Genomic DNA, 16,364 nt, shown 5'->3' with positions numbered 1-16,364 from the left:
ATGTTCAGGCCAGCCAATGTATCATATAAAACTGCATATACAGTAATATAAGGCAACACATAAAACTGTAAGCATTGACAATTGTAATAGTCATTATCATAATTATTAAAGTCAAAGAAATGAAAATTAATAATTGCTGATGTTTCCATGGACTTAATGCAGATGTGCAATCTTATATATTAAGTCTTCCTGCTGCAAATCCAGTAATGCAGAAAGTGTAGTTAAGAGCTAGAGCAATCCTATAGGCTATAGCAGGAACAATAAATGGCCCAGGAGATGAAAATTGAGATTGTCAAGAAGGAAACCATAAAACCATCTGCCCCAACTCCCCACAACCTCAAAAGTTTCAAGCTCTCTCTTTTAGATCAGCTTGTTCCTGTAGTATATGGTCCTATGGTTCTTTTCTACCCCAGCAATGTCAGTGAGGTTACATTAACAGAGGAAAGGTCGCATCAGCTAAAGAAATCACTCTCAGAGGCCTTAACTCGCTTCTATCCACTTGCTGGAAGAATCAAAGATAACCTGTTTATTGAATGTAATGATGAGGGGGCTGTCTATGTTGAAGCTCGAGTCAACGCCCTTCTGTCGAACTTCCTCGATCAACCCAACTTGGAAATACTAAAATTGCTGCTTCCTATTAAGGTTGAATCCCCTGAAGCAGGCACAGGGTGCCTACTGCTTGTTCAAGCCAGTTTCTTTGAGTGTGGAGGATTGGCCATAGGTGTGTGCATGTCACACAAGCTTGCTGATGCATCAACTTTGAGCACATTCATCAAAGTTTGGGCTGCCACAGCTCTTGGCCTTGGTCACACTGTGGTACCAGATTTCAGCGCAGCAACCCGATACCCGCCTGGAGATTTCTCAGCGCAGAGTCCTGCAGCTGCCGTGGAGATGAAGATAGTCAAGTGTGTCACAAAGAGATTTGTGTTTGATGGTCCAAAGATGAGAGCTCTTAAAGCTAAAGTCACTAGTGGAAGTGTGCAGAGACCTACAAGAGTTGAAGCGGTAACAGGCCTCATTTGGAATTGTGCAAGGAAGGCGTCAAAACTAAGTTCAGGGATTTCCAAGTTATCAATGGTGTCACAATCTGTCAACATACGCAAAAGGGTTGTGCCACAATTTCCACAAACCTCAATTGGAAACCTTGTGGGGTACTACACTGCAATGGCAGAGGTGAGTGGAATAGAGTTGAACTCGATGGAATTGGTTTCTCGACTGAGGAAGGGGATGGTTGAATTTAATGAAAACCATCCCAAGAGATTGCAAGGGGACAATGTGTTTGAAGCTATATGTGAGTATTTTAAGGAGATAGGAAACATTATGGGAAGAGATGACATAAACTTGTTTACCTTTACAAGTCTATGCAACTTTGGAATATATGAGATTGATTTTGGGTGGGGAAAGCCAATTTGGGTGAACATCCCAATTGGTGTAGTCCAGAATCTTGTTCTTTTGATTGACACAAAGGAGGGTGATGGAGTAGATGCATTGGTAAGTTTAAGTGAGGAAGACATGGCCTTATTCGAACGTGACCCGGAACTTCTTGCTTTTGCTTCTTTAAACCCATGTGTATTTGGACCTGTAACAAGGAGATCTTCTCTTTAGTTTCTTAGGATTTATTTGATGTTTTTACTGGTTTTTCTCTTCTTTTGAGATAAGAATTTTATGTATTTCTAAAGTTTGAATAAAAAGCAACTCTGCAATGCCAAGGAACTCTACACTTTATGGTATAAGTTAGCTGTTTAAGATCATGCCTCACACAAAACACCATTCTAAGAGGTTTGCCAAATATGCTTCACTTTTCAATTATAGGTTAACATCGTTTGACCAAAACCCCAACAGTTAAAGCATTTTTCAGAATGCAGTTGTTCAAGGGTGGAGGCCTCTGGTGTTTGAGGAACCTGTGCTTCCCAATGCTACCAACCTTTACAGTATTGACGTGGTGGTTGCTTTCCAGGAAAAACTTCGTAGATTTTCTGGCCAGGTTATGTGCAATCTAAAGCTTCCATTGAGTTTTAATGGAACATCTTGGAATTCTTGCCAGACTACAAAGTGCTCCAAAGTTTTTTATTATTGGGGTTTTAGTTTTAGGTCCTTGTAGTTGAACTTTATAATTGAATTTTTAAATTCTTTATTTGATAATATTTATTTAACATATGGATAAAATAGAATTTAATCAATAACAGTACATACTATACAAATCAATTATGCAAGCACTCAAATGAAACTATGGTACCCATGCAAGTAGACATAGGGAAATGGGGGAAAATTGAAAGATAAGTGTCTATTTAGAAATAAACGAATCCAAAATAGTGTGGAGAAGAAAAAATAATAGCCTATTAATGGTTAATTGCACCACATACTCTACAAGTAACAAAAAGATGAAAAGGAAAAGTGAGGTCAACGAAAAAACAAAAATTAAAGAAAAAATTAGGCCGCCTATGGCATACTCCAGAGACATGTAACCATTAAGAATTAAAGGTTAAAATGCATTAGAAATTGAATTCGAAAAACCAAAAACATATACATATGAAGACCAATTGCGTATGAACCTTAAAAAGAACATGTTGAAGAACATCTACTTACAATGTACCCAAAACCCGGTTTGTTCTTTCCCAACAAATACTATCCTACAGAAATTAGTTATTAGTATAGTCAGACGTACCAAACGAGTCCTAAATTGATAATGATTTTGGTTGGGGGACTGACCAACAAGGACTTGGTAGTTTTCATGAACACCAAAGAGGGTGATGGAACAATACAAGCGTACGTATATTAAAGCATCTACAATAGTGAGGTTCATTTCAATTTATTTCAATAAATTGAATTTTTGACTTGCGGTGGTAAAGTTCTGTTCGTTTCAAAGATCAATATTTCATTTCAGTGATCAATAATTCATTTCGGAGGTCAATAAAATGAATTATGAAATGAAATTCATTTCAATAAGCTAGCACACCATAGTAACTCTACAGCCTCTCTCTTATTGACACATGGACAACTTTATTTTTTACAATAACTTGAAAAATAGGTGCTCTCATGTGTTCTCATTTAATCTCAACTTCTAATTCTTCAGAAGAAGAAAAAAAGTGTGAATATAATATTGTCACCAACCAAAGAAAATTTTGTTATTAATTTTTTTATATATATTTAAAATTGGTCTATTTTTAAAGATCTCTTTGAAACCACTTTAATTTTTTAATTCTTATTGTAATTAAATTTACTCATTTTATTTTATTCAATTATTTAAAAAATTATATAGTTTTTAATTTGTAAGCCTTTGAATTGTACCACTACAAGTGAAACTGCAATTCAGTTCAATAGCTGCCAAAAAAGTTCAATAAATTGAACAAAACTGTTGAGTAACCATTGCGGATGCTCTTAACTTGGAGGAGGAAGTCATGGCTAAATTTGAAAGTGTTCGTTGCCTATGCATCTCCAATTAATTCGAGCGCAAAATTAAGAGAATTAATTTCCCTATGTTGGTATTAATTCGACAAAGTACTGCTATTACTTGATCAAATAGTCACTTCTAGTTTCATCAACAAATTTTGCTTGTAGTTTTACGGAAGGAGAGGTGGTTACATTATAGTTATTGCAGATTTCCTCTGTATTATAATGATTTTGGTTGGGGAGAGACCCACATGGGAGGGACCTTCAAGACCCTTCTATTTTAGGTCGACACCAAAGAGGCTCAAGAAATATTATATTTTTATTTGTACTATTTCAACCGACCATACATGTTATGAAATCTCAAGTGGGTACAAAACAATTAGGGGTGTAATAATAAATTTGGCTGATCCAATAAATTTTTAGTTATTTATTTAAAGAGTTGATATAATAAAATTTAATTTTAAGATAATGTTGCTGCATTACTGTTTCTTAATGTCAATGTAAGACTTTTCTTTTGGGTTGAAAGTAGGACAACTTTGACTTTGAATGCTAATATGTCTATATATAAACCTTCCCCTGCTATTATATTATATATGAAAATGCCTAGACTTTGCACGTTAATATATACAAATGATAAGTTTCCACTTTCCAGCCCTTCAACACCACACAATTTACAGCAGTCGAACTTTGACCTCCTAATAATAATTGAACAAACTACCTCCGTCTTTCTTTTCAAAAACTACTTCCGTCCCTGCACTGCACAATCAAAACAAATTCTGATCAAATAGGAGAGAGAGAATTAAGATGAAGGTTGAAGTTGAAGTGATCTCCAAGGAGATTATCAAGCCATCATCTCCAACCCCTGACCATCTTCGCTATTTGCAGCTCTCTTTTCTTGATCAACTAGCTCCCCCAGTCTATAACCCTTTTGTCCTCTTTTATGAATTCAATGGCGAGACACAGCCCAAAATCACTGAAATATCCAGCCATCTCAAAAAGTCCTTGGCCGACGTCTTAACCCTTTTCTACCCGCTAGCCGGTCGAGTCTTCAAACAAAACCATTTTGTTGATTGCAATGATGAGGGCGTTCCCTATGTTGAAGCACAAGTCAAGTGCTCACTTTCTGATTTTCTCAACAATCCAATTCTTGATGAACTCAAGAAGTTCATCCCATTGGAGCTAGATGATGTTGCCAATGAACTTGCTCTAGGGGTTCAGCTCAACATATTTGAATGCGGAGGATTTGCTATTGGTCAATGCATTTCTCACAAGATTGCAGATGGATTGTCTCATTTCATGTTCAGTAAAACTTGGGCTGCCACAGCCCTGGGAGATCAACCCCGAATAGAACATCCAGAGTTTGTTTCAGCAGCACTCTTCCCTCCAAAGGAGTTCAATATTGGATATGATGCAGGCATTGGCATCACAAAGAACAGAGTAACAAAGAGGTTTGTGTTTGATGCCTCTAAGATAGAGAGTCTCAAAACCAAATATAAAGGGGAGGACAGTTCAGGTTTTAACTCCCGAGTTTTGAGTTTGGAAAACGAAAAAGGACCCTCACGCGTTGAGGCCTTATCTGCTTTCATATGGAGTCGATTTGTGGCCACTACAAAGGATGATGCAGGACATGATGAGAAGCACTACATAGTGCTTCATTCTGTGAACCTGCGACCGAGGTTTAATCCACCACTGCCACAACATTGTTTCGGAAATCTTTACCGTGGTGCCATGACAGCTCCATTCTTATTAAGTAGTGGGGAAGAATGCAATTATGGCGCAGTGATCACGAAGGTGCGAGAAGAAATAAACAAGATCGACAATGACTATATCAAAAGACTACAACAGGGCAATGAGCACTTGAGTGTTCTCCAAGAAAGTAGTGATAATGTTATCAGAGGAGAGGTGGATACATTTAGCTTCAGTAGTTTTTGCAGATTTCCTGTGTATGATAATGATTTTGGTTGGGGGAGGCCTGTGTGGGTGAGTTCGCCGCCATTGACATTCAAGAACCTGGTGGTTTTCACGGACACCAAAGAGGCTGATGGAATTGAGGCATACATTAGTTTGGAGGAGGAAGTGATGGCTAAATTTGAGTGTGATACCGAGTTCTTGGCTTGTGTTTCTCCAAGTGGTTGCTGAACTGTAAGGAAAAGGCGTCTGTTATGGGTGAACTATGATTCTTCTATGAATGTGTGATTTGGTACAAAATTTGAAGGTGATATCTTTTCGATAAACATTTCTAATACCACAATTACAACAAATAAAATAAATCATGTTTATTAACTGTTGTAGGGGAAAACCCACAAATAAAAGCAGGTCAAATTTTCCTGCTACTATGAAAAATAGAAAGTCCAAAGCACAAACACTCATCAACAATTAAAAAAGGCCAGCATCGACAATCAAGAGCTCTTGGGGCCCAAGGTGGCTAACTACCCCACATTTTCTTGTGTTATTATAGTGTAAAAAGTGGTCTAAATGCATGGATATGCAAATGCGTATATGTTTTGAATTTCTTTAATCTTCTCAGGTACCATACCCTTTCTTGTTAGCATGGTCTTTAGCTCACCTATACTTCACACGCAACGTATATGCATTTCTGCAAGAAAAACCATGTTGGACTAAAGATACTAATCATGTACGAGACACTTCAACACAGAGACTACACCATCCAAAATCACTATCATAATATCACTGGAAAATCCATGCAAGCTAATCCTCAGTTTAAGAAAACAAAAAGCTAAAGACTTTAATGATGCTTAAGAAAATGAACAAACATGGTGTGGTGTTATGTTCCACAAGTGTCGGATCAGGATTTGTGTGATTCAACATGCTTTAAGTTAAACAAAACATAGAATGTTGTCGTGGAGATAATGTCATTCCCATGAGCCAATTACGTTTTTGCTGCAACCATGAGACAATATAAAAGTTAATTTTCTAAATTTACCTGTCCCCTTAGCATGCAGTTGCTCTAGCTCTATATAAGTCTCCTTGAAGAGCAACACAAAACCACAGACAATCACAATCACAGCCAAACATACCCCCGTTGTTTTGTTACCAAGGTATACTTGAACTTAAGCAGACGATCATGAAGGTTGAAGTTGAAGTAATCTCCAAAGAGATTATCAAACCATCTTCACCAACTCCTGATCACCTTCGCACATACCACCTCTCCTTTCTTGACCAGATATCTCCCCCGGTCCATAATCCTTTGGTCATATTCTATTCCTCAGAGCCCGATACAAAATTCAATATTGTTGATATATCCAATCAGCTCAAGAAATCCCTCTCCGATGTCTTAACTCTATTCTACCCACTAGCCGGACGAGCCCATGGCAACTTGTTCATTGATTGCAATGATGAGGGCATACCATACTTGGAAACTCGAGTTAATTGTCAACTCTCTCATGTCATTCAAAACCCAATTCCAAGTGAACTCAACAAATTCATTCCATTTCAACTACATGAAGTTGCTGATCTATCCCTTGGTGTCCAACTCAACATCTTTGACTGTGGTGGCATAGCTCTTGGTGCCTGCGTTTCCCACAAGATTGCAGATGCTTTGTCATTTTTCAAGTTCATCAAAACTTGGGCAGCCATTGCCAGAAAACAAGATGAACATATAGTGTGCCCCCAATTTGTATCAGCCACACTCTTCCCACCAAGAAACATATCTGGGTTTAATCCAAGGACTGGTATCACAAAGCAGAATGTTGTAACAAAGAGATTTATCTTTGATGCTTCAAAGATAGAGGCTCTTAAAGCAAAATATAGTATTGATAATTACAGCCAAAGCTTAGAAAGCTACCAAAAACCCCCTTCTCGTGTGGAAGCTTTGTCAGCCTTCATATGGAGCCGCTTCGTGGCAAGCACTCAAGTGAAGTCAGAACTGGCACCCGAGAGGCTGTATACCATTGTTCATGCAGTGAACCTACGTACAAGAATTGACCCTCCTCTGCCTGAACACTCATTTGGAAATCTCTACAGAATTGCAATGACAATCCCATCTCTGCAAACAGGGGAGGAGTGCTATGGCCTCGTGAGGCAGGTGAGGGACCAAGTGAGACAAATCGACAAACACTACGTGAGCAAACTGCAGCAGGGCAGTGAGCACTTGGATTTCATCAAACAGAGCTCTGAGAACGTCTTCAAGGGAGAGATGGTGACGCTGAGCTTCACTAGTCTGTGTAGATTTCCTCTGTATGAAGCTGATTTTGGTTGGGGAAAACCCACTTGGGTTGGCTCACCTCCCCTGTCTTTCAATAACTTGGTTGTTTTCATGGACGCCAAGTCTGGTGGTGGAATAGAAGCATATATTAACATGAAGGAAGAGGACTTGGCTAAACTTGAAGGTGACAATGAGTTCCTTGCATATGTTTCTTCACATGGGCTCAAGTGAAGGATGTGTGTTATTATCTTCTTAGTAGGGAATATTTGAAGTCAAAGGAATTGTGACTACAAGGTTTGTTTTAATTTTCATCTCAATTAAAATCTAATATATATGAATTTGTCAAAATTTGGATAAAATTGTGTGTTCTCCAAATAAAGATGTGTAAGATGTCGAATTTCTTTCTTGGGGCCTCCGGTGTACTTTGATACTTTGTTAAATATTTTATTTTAATAGTTAAGAACAATTATTCCGACACCCCAGACATGGTCATTCGAATCCACCTTCCTACAATACTACTTAGTTTTAATCTGGTTTAATGTAAGTATTTTGTTATGGTCATTAGTTTATGATATTTTTGGTTGGAATTCGTATGATCATTGGTTTCTCTATATAAATTTAGAGTCCCAATCGCATATGCCACTATCAACAATACAAACAAAAATTTCATCCAAGTTTTCTCAAAAAAAACAAACATTTCCACCGAGTTGGATTATCTTATTCCACCGAGAAACGCAAGACCTTATTCAAAAAATATTAAAATGGGAAAGAACAAAAAAGTGATTATCTGTGAAAGATTCCAACTTTGCATAATTTCATTAGCAATAGCAAAACAGATCGATCAAAAGTTCTCTAGCAAAGAAGATCAGGATGAAGATTGAAGTTGAAGTAATCACCAAAGAGACAATCAAACCATCTTCTCCAACCCCTCACCATCTCCACCACCACCAGCTCTCCTTTCTGGATCAATTAGCACCCCATGCCTACGTTCCTTTTCTCTACTTCTATGAATTCAATAGCTCCACAAACATCACTCAAATCTCCAACCTCCTCAAGACTTCTCTATCCAAAGTCTTGATCCAATACTACCCTTTTGCTGGGAGAGTCAGAAACAACCTTTTTGTTCACTGCAAAGACCAAGGCATCCCATTTTCTGAAGTTCAAGTCAAAACCCATCTGCTCTCTGATGTCATCACCAACCCCTGCCTCTCTGAGCTCCACAAACTGCTGCCATTCAAGCTGGATGAAGTCACAGAAACAGCCCTTGGTGTCCAGCTCAATGTGTTTGAATGTGGAGGAATTGCTGTTGGGTTATGCATCTCACACAGAATTGCAGACGCCCGCTCATGTTTTACATTTGTGAACAATTGGGCAGCTGCTTCTAATTGTGGACAGGGGAACAAAAATTCTATAGTGGGTCCAGATTTTTCTGCAGCTTCAATTTTCCCACCAAGAAATATGGATGGGTATTTAGGGGTTCCTATCACCAACAGGCATGAGATCAAAACCAAGAAGTTTGTGTTTGATGTGTCAAAGGTTGAGGCTTTGAGATCAAAATATGAACAGAGCATCAAGATCTCAAAAACCCAAAAACGGCCATCAAAAGTTGAGGCCTTGTCCGCTTTTTTATGGGACATCTTTGTTTTGTCAAGGCCTAGGGAAAGACCTCAAACGTTGTACGCAGTTGTTTATATCATGGATCTTCGTTCAAGGTTCAAGCCACCTCTGCCTCATCATACTTTCGGAAATTATTACAGGGCTGCCATGGCAGCTCCAGCTCTGCCTACAAGTGAGAAGCATCATGGATCAGTGAGGCAGGTTATAGAGGAAATTGAGAAGATTGACAGTAATTATATGAGGAAATTCCAAGAGGGGTATCAAGAACATCTGGATTTTATGAAGAAAAGAACGGAGAAGGCAGCAAAAGGAGAGCTGGTCACATTCACTTTTTCTAGTGTATGCAAGTTTCCTGTGTACGATGCAGATTTTGGTTGGGGAAGGCCTACATGGGTGAGCATGACTGCTATGCGTATCAGTAATCAAATAGTCTTCATGGACACCCGAAATGGTGATGGAATTGAGTCTTATTTTAGCTTGAACGAGGAAGACATGGTCAAGTTCGAACATAACAAAGAGTTCACGGCGTTGCTTAGCTCCCCAATTGGTAATGTCAAGGAAAATCCACTTGCACGTCTTTAAATTGAATGCGAGTTAGCATCATCATGTGTTTGCTGAATGAGAGTTTCCATTTGATGTAGTAGATTTAGTTTACAAATATAATCTCTGTATCAAAGTGAAGTTAATAGTGAAGTCATTATTAAAAGTGAAGTTAACCGTCCACCACAAAGCAATAAAATGGCAATGAACAAGCAATAAAATGGCAATAGAATGGCAATAAAAAAGCAATACAATGGAAATAAACATACAATAAAAAAAACAAATTTGAATTTCAAAGGCCCATATAAGTTCCACTTCTCAGACAACTTAAGAAGATGACTATTGCATGCTACTAAGTACATGCCAACTGCAAGCAATGACTTCACCTACAGCTCATAGAATTGCTACAAGAAAATATTTTTTGTCGAAGAATATAACCATAAGTTTTTTAGATTTGTTATAAAGTATGTGCAATGCTGGACATGCAGAGACAGAGAGAAAAAGATTATCGTAATGCTATAAGCCTAGAAGACAAAAAAAAAGATAAAGAATATCATAATACCGTAAATTGCAAGCTTGTCTCTTGAAAATGAGGCAAAAATAAGAATATCAAGTTCAATGTACATCACACATACCAAATACAAATGAAAGCAAAATTGACGCTCAACCAAAATAAAATAACGTACTGTTAAATTACTTTGCTTGTATCGCATTGCAAAATGTTTTTGACAAAGCAATGTTCTTGGAATAGAAAGAGTTATCAAAGGAGGTCACACAAAACAACCAGCACCTGCAGAAATTGTCAAACAAGTGAATGCCCAAAAGGATAGAAGTTCACCAAACTACAACAGAATATGAAACCATATAACCTCTACCAATACCTCCCTGCTTCAACATAATTAGTATTGTCAGAATGACATGGCAAAAGAAACCAGTGCCATTTTATTTTCTATAAGAAAAATAAGAAACTCGTAGCACTATTAAGAAATTGGGCAGAGATGATCAAACTAACTGCATTTTCGTTTTACTCTGTAACATAAAGGTACCAACTGCTAACTTCTTGTAGACATGTCAAATGAGCATTGCTTATGGAACAAACCTTTAAGGATCTTTAAAAATTCAATTTCAAAAGAATATGAACCAAAACAGGTGAGTAAACCAAATATCCACAACATCAAATTCTTTAAATAGGAGCTTCAACTTGATGGGATGTAGTTGAAGATGTACCATATACTTTTCAAGGCATGTATATGAATATGACTACAGGAACAGAAAATGTGACATGGAGAACAAAGTTACAGCAGAAACTGAAATCTCTTAACACATTTGTTGGCAAAACTTCTCAAATGGCTAATTTCTATTGAATTTTTTGAGTGAAACCATACCTTAATCTAACTGATTGTCCATTTCTTTTAAGGGAGCATATCTATGTAAAACTTAATAGCAACATTTACTTTTCATGGGATGAACAAGCCTGACCTGTATCCATAACACACACTGTAGGCTCTAATTTTTTAAGGCATTATGGACCAACAAATATATTTCTTTATTCTACACATGTATTCTTTTTGCAATCTTCCATAAACAGATTCCAAGAATGTTCTCCGAGCAATTTACCAATTAACGCGCAAGAATGCAATTAATATCGCCTCTCTTGCGTTGCACATCAAATATCAACAAAATTCATAAAAAAGTTTATGACTTTGGAAAGCAAATGCATTGAGTTGGATCATACAGTGTGAAACAAATTGAAAATCACAAACCCAACGAAAATAAAGCATTATAGGCAGAACAAGATTGCAAATTTCACCAAGAAAATAAACAGGACAAGGGAAAAGAAAGTTGAGCTAAATCAAGGGGAAATTGGTCAAAATAAGAAATATCAAATACGGAATCAGAATAGAGTGCGGATACTGAAAGCGATTAAATGAAATTGGATCTGGTGGAATTAGGATTGGTATGAAAGCACCTGTTGTTGCCTAGCGACCCGTTCGCGAAGCCTGGTCGCTTGCTTTCTGATAGCTTCCATTCATGACTGAAGGGACAAATCTGCCCAGATTTTGGTATAGAGAGAGAGAGAGAGAGAGAGAGAGAGTGTGATACTGAGAGAGAAGAAAAAGTGAGAAAAAATCGTAAGGCCAATAAGTATGTATTTATAGATAGTATTCCCAAATGTCCAGACAAGGATGGTGTTTGGAGAAGTGCCTTGATGGTATTTTGTGGTATCTCCCCTTGAAATAACTTGGTTGTTTTCATGGACGCCAAGTCTGGTGGTGGAATAGAAGCATACATTAACATGAAGGAAGAGGACTTGGCTAAACTTGAAGGTGACAATGAGTTGCTTGCATTTGTTTCTCCACATGAGCTCAAGTGAAAGGATGTGCCTGCCTACCAGTGCCCTACTCCAGTTGGTTTTCTTTTGCTTTCTCATTATTAGAGAATATTTCAAGTCAAATTAGTTGTGACTATAAGGTTTGTTTTTAATTTTCATCTCAATTAAATTTGAATATATCTGAATTTGTCAAAATTTAGAGTATCTCCAATGAATACAACAAAAAATAAAAATGGCATCTCCAGTGAAGATGTGTAAGATGTTAATTTTCTTTTTGATGGCCTTCGGGATACTTTGACATCTTATTAAACATTTCACTTCAAATAAGTTTATTGTGTTTAACTATTTAGCTTCTTTGATTAAAAAGAAATAGGGCTAACGACAAAAGACACCCTGTTGGTTTAAGGTCATTCTCAAATTGGACCCCAGGTATCAATTTTGTCAATTTACGCCCTTACGTTTTCAACTTTGTCCAATTGCATCCTTCCGTTAAGATGACCAGACGGTCAATTATTAAATGCTGATGTGGCACCTGTGGGACCCACCCCACCAGCGGATTGACCATTCTGCGCATGCCAGTGGAAGGGTAGTTTTGGGTTTCAACAATTCAAAAAACAAAAAAAACAAAAAAAATTGAAAATCGCGCCCAAATTGGGCACGCGTTACAAAGCTGGAGATCAAAGAAAGAGCCCCAAAGACGTCATTCGTCCTCAACCTCAATTTAACATAAATCCTAAATCTTCATAGCTCAGAGCTCAAATAAGCGTTGGTTCGAAGAAGTGAGAAGAAATGAGTTGGGATTTCAGGGCTCCAGGCGCTCCGCATCCCTCGTACGGTAAGTTGGTTTAAATTTTTGCGATTTGGGATATCTGTGGTGAATGGGTTAGAGGTCGTATAGGGTCCTTGTGGTTTGAATGTTGTGTTTTATAATTTGCATGGAATAGTGGGAGAAGTATGAAAGATTTTGTTGAATATAGGTGGTCCTTTTGCAGATTTCAAATATAGGTGGTCCTTCAAGCTAAGCATGTGCTGGCAATGTCTGCCTTTAATAAGGTCAAAGTGTCTGCCTTTAATAAGGCAAAAGTGTTAGGTGCAAGGGTGTGAAAAGGGTTGTTTAATAAAAACTTAGCCTTTTCTATAATGGTCCTAAACTAAAAATAATTGAAAACTATGTTTTGGTTTTTGTGTAATGTGTGAATACTGTGTTTTGTGTTGTGTGTTATGTTTTAACTGAAAATAACCCATGTTTGGGACATGTAATATGTAGGTGATCTTGAATTGTTTTCTATTTGAATGTACCATGGTGGTCAAATTTGTGGTAACTGTTATGCTTCTGGCAATGTAGCTTGGTTTGATTATTGTGACAAGGATAGATGTCAATGACTAAGATAGACAATATGGTAAGGGAGTTAGGCTATGATGGGGTGATTAGTTACTGGTATAGTATCCCTACCCATAGCAATGGTGACCTAACAAAGCTTAATGATGATCAAGATGTCATAGACATGCTTGTATTTGTATCGGAGACAACACTAATAGACATCTTCCTACATCATGGGGTTGATAGTAATGAGGGTTGGTTTTATAGTCAATCAGGATCAAATCTGTTTGTTGATTTAGAAAGCTGATATTATGCCTAACAGAGGAGTTGTGATTGGGGAGCTTGATAACAATTATGGGGCTATTGTTCCGGTTGGTGGGAAATGCAAACAATGGAGACAACAGGACAAAAAAAACAAAAAAAAACAAGTGTTGTGATAGAAGAGCTCAATGAAGACCCAAATGGGGAACAAAGTGGTGGGGGACGCAAAAGGCAAAGGAATCTTCTACAAGACAGGGTGTTTCTGAAAAAGGCAAAGAAAAAGTAGTAGAGAGGGAATCTTCTGCAGTGCAAACAAACAAAGAAAAAGTTGTTGAGAGGGAATCTTCTGCCCCTGTACACAAAGGGAAAAGTAAAATCAGTTTTGTTTTTGGGAAAAGGAGGGCAAGAGCTTTTGGTAAAATGAGGTGCAAAAATGTAAACAAGACACGTGATAAAGAAGACTAAAGGTCCAATATAGTAACTGAGGGACTAGTTGAGAATGAGGTTGTTGACGCAACTGTAGAAAAGAGCAAGTTATCAAGATGTCATCCAAAGAAGACAAGAAAAGTAAGGAAAAGGACCACAATCTGTGATGATGAGGAGTCAGCAGACAGTCTTGACTCTGATTTTGCAGACCCTAACTTCAGTTGTGATGATAATGATGATGATGTCGATTTTGATGAATGGGTGGACAAACAAATTGAGTGGGTTTGAGATGAGGCAAAAGGAAAAGAGCTAGGGTCAACAAATGATGGGGTTGAATCTTGGGATTGTGGTGCAGGTGTTGAACTGGATTCAGAGGAGTATGATTCTAATAATGTGCAGCCTAAATATGACTATGATGATGACACTCCAATGATGGATAGATGGCCCGAGTTCAATCCAGCAACTGACATGGGAGATCCACAGTTTGAGGTTTGGATGAAATTTAGTGATTGTAAAGTTTTTAGATTAGCTGTCAGAGAACATTTTATAAAGATGAATAGGGATGTTGTATTTGTGAGAAGTGAGGCTTTCAAGCTAAAGGCAGTTTGTGCAGATCCAGATTGTCCATGGGAGATATATGCTTCCAAAATGCAGCATGAGAAGGCCTTGCAGGTTAAGAATTATGAGGGTGAACACACTTGTGGTATTGTTTGGGAGAACCCCACTGTCAAGTCTAGTTGGCTCAGTGCCAAATATATGGAAACATCGAAGAGCAATCCAAGTTGGCCAGTTAGCTCATTAAAGGAGACTGTGGAAAAGGATTATAACACTGGAGTTTCTAGGCAACAAGTTTATAGGGCAAAAGAGAGGGCATTGAGGCAAATTGAGGGAATATACACAGAACAATACTCCAGAATTTGGGATTATTGTGAAGAGTTAAGGAAGACCAATCCAGGAACAACAACCAAAGTTCAATGTGATTTCAATGAACAATTGGGTCATCCAGTGTTTCAAAGGTTATATGTGTGTCTAGGTGCATGTAAAGTAGGGTTTATTGCTGGATGCAGACCCATTATTGGATTTGATGGCTGCTTCTTGAAGGGTGTATATAAAGGGCAATTTTTAGCAGCAGTTGGTATAGATGCTAATAATGAAACATGGGTGATTGCGTATGTAGTGGTTGAGTCTGAGTGCAAGGACTCATGGGTTTGGTTTCTAGAATTACTGGTAAAGGATGTAGAGATTGTTAACCAATTTGAGCAAGTAGTTCCTAACAGTGACCACAGGTTTTGTGCAAGACATCTGTTCACCAACTTCAGATTACAATTAAAAGGGAAAGCTTTGTCTGACAAATTCTGGGGCGCTGCAAAAGCAACAACTCTTCCACACTTTGTAAGACAGATGGAAGTGCTGAAAAACCTTGATAAGGATGCTTATGATTGACTGACTGAACCAAAAAAACCTCCCAGGCATTGGTCTCAATCACACTTCAGCACTCATGTGAAGTGTAATATGCTTTTAAACAATATGTGTGAGTCCTTCAACTCATTCATATTGGCATGCAGAGATAAGCCAATATTGACCATGCTTGAGATAGTTAGGTGTAAGTTGATAAGGAGGATACAAGGCAGAAGGGACAAAATGAAGAATTGGACAAAGGCAATTTGCCCCAAGATTTTTAAGAAGGTAGAGATAAATAAGGAAAAAGTAGGTGGTTTGTGTCACTATGTGGTCAGCTAGAGGAAAAGTTCAAGTTGGCAGTGGTGGGATTTCACAGTATATTGTGGACTTGGATTTGAGGACCTGTTCTTGTAGAGAATGGGATTTGACTAGTTGGCCTTATGTTCATGGAGTGGTAGCTATAAATTACAATGGGGGCTTGAACGTAATGGATTTTGTGGATGCATGTTGTCACACTGAGACATATTTCAAGGCATATGAAAACCTCATACTACCTATGAATAGGATGGAGTTGTGGGATAGAACTTGTTGGTTGTGCAAATCTCACGGCCTAGAGCTCCGGGCCGAGGGGATATGCGTTTAACACGTGACGTCCTTCTTTTGGATGCGGTGCGGTTGTGCGCGGGCGTGCCAGCACGGTCTACCGTGCGTCGAGATGGTGATGTAGATGAAATGGTTAAGTGGTGCACCTGTTTGGGTTCGACTCCTAATCAAACGATTGTGGCCGAGAGAGGAACTGATCTCGGCCGTCAGGTTCACGGCCTGAGCTACAAGGCCGTTTAGTGGTGGTATTGATGGTGGATTTTGGGCGGTGCTCCGGCGCGTTGCTCAGGGAGCGACGGTCGTATGAT

At 38.3% G+C, this 16,364-nt stretch overlaps 3 protein-coding genes and 2 pseudogenes across 3 annotated transcripts; all 5 read left to right on the top strand.

Moving 5' to 3' along the window:
- Nucleotides 1–176: 176 nt before the first annotated feature.
- On the top strand, nucleotides 177–1,713 carry LOC110772664 (BAHD acyltransferase At5g47980 pseudogene; annotated as a pseudogene).
- Nucleotides 1,714–4,025: 2,312 nt separating this feature from the next.
- On the top strand, nucleotides 4,026–5,983 carry LOC110772657 (stemmadenine O-acetyltransferase pseudogene; annotated as a pseudogene).
- Nucleotides 5,984–6,340: 357 nt separating this feature from the next.
- On the top strand, nucleotides 6,341–7,962 carry LOC110772658 (stemmadenine O-acetyltransferase-like). Its single transcript, XM_021977115.2, has one exon. The coding sequence runs from the start codon at nucleotides 6,476–6,478 to the stop codon at nucleotides 7,784–7,786; it is 1,311 nt and encodes a 436-aa protein (XP_021832807.1). The 5' UTR covers nucleotides 6,341–6,475; the 3' UTR covers nucleotides 7,787–7,962.
- A 309-nt stretch (nucleotides 7,963–8,271) lies between these two features.
- Nucleotides 8,272–9,923, top strand: LOC110772656 (stemmadenine O-acetyltransferase-like). Its single transcript, XM_021977114.2, has one exon. It carries the CDS (start codon nucleotides 8,426–8,428, stop codon nucleotides 9,752–9,754), a length of 1,329 nt encoding a protein of 442 aa, XP_021832806.2. The 5' UTR covers nucleotides 8,272–8,425; the 3' UTR covers nucleotides 9,755–9,923.
- A 3,518-nt stretch (nucleotides 9,924–13,441) lies between these two features.
- Nucleotides 13,442–15,495, top strand: LOC148297780 (uncharacterized). Its single transcript, XM_088248237.1, has 2 exons — nucleotides 13,442–13,619; nucleotides 14,408–15,495. Exons 1-2 carry the CDS (start codon nucleotides 13,442–13,444, stop codon nucleotides 15,493–15,495), a joined length of 1,266 nt encoding a protein of 421 aa, XP_088104363.1.
- The last annotated feature ends 869 nt before the right edge of the window (nucleotides 15,496–16,364 follow it).

Source organism: Prunus avium, chromosome 1, assembly GCF_965620075.1.
Source record: "Prunus avium chromosome 1, drPruAviu1.hap1.1, whole genome shotgun sequence".
Taxonomy (NCBI): Eukaryota; Viridiplantae; Streptophyta; class Magnoliopsida; order Rosales; family Rosaceae; genus Prunus; species Prunus avium.
The sequence above is the reverse complement of the archived record's forward strand: the minus strand, read 5'-3'. Positions and strand labels throughout refer to the sequence as shown.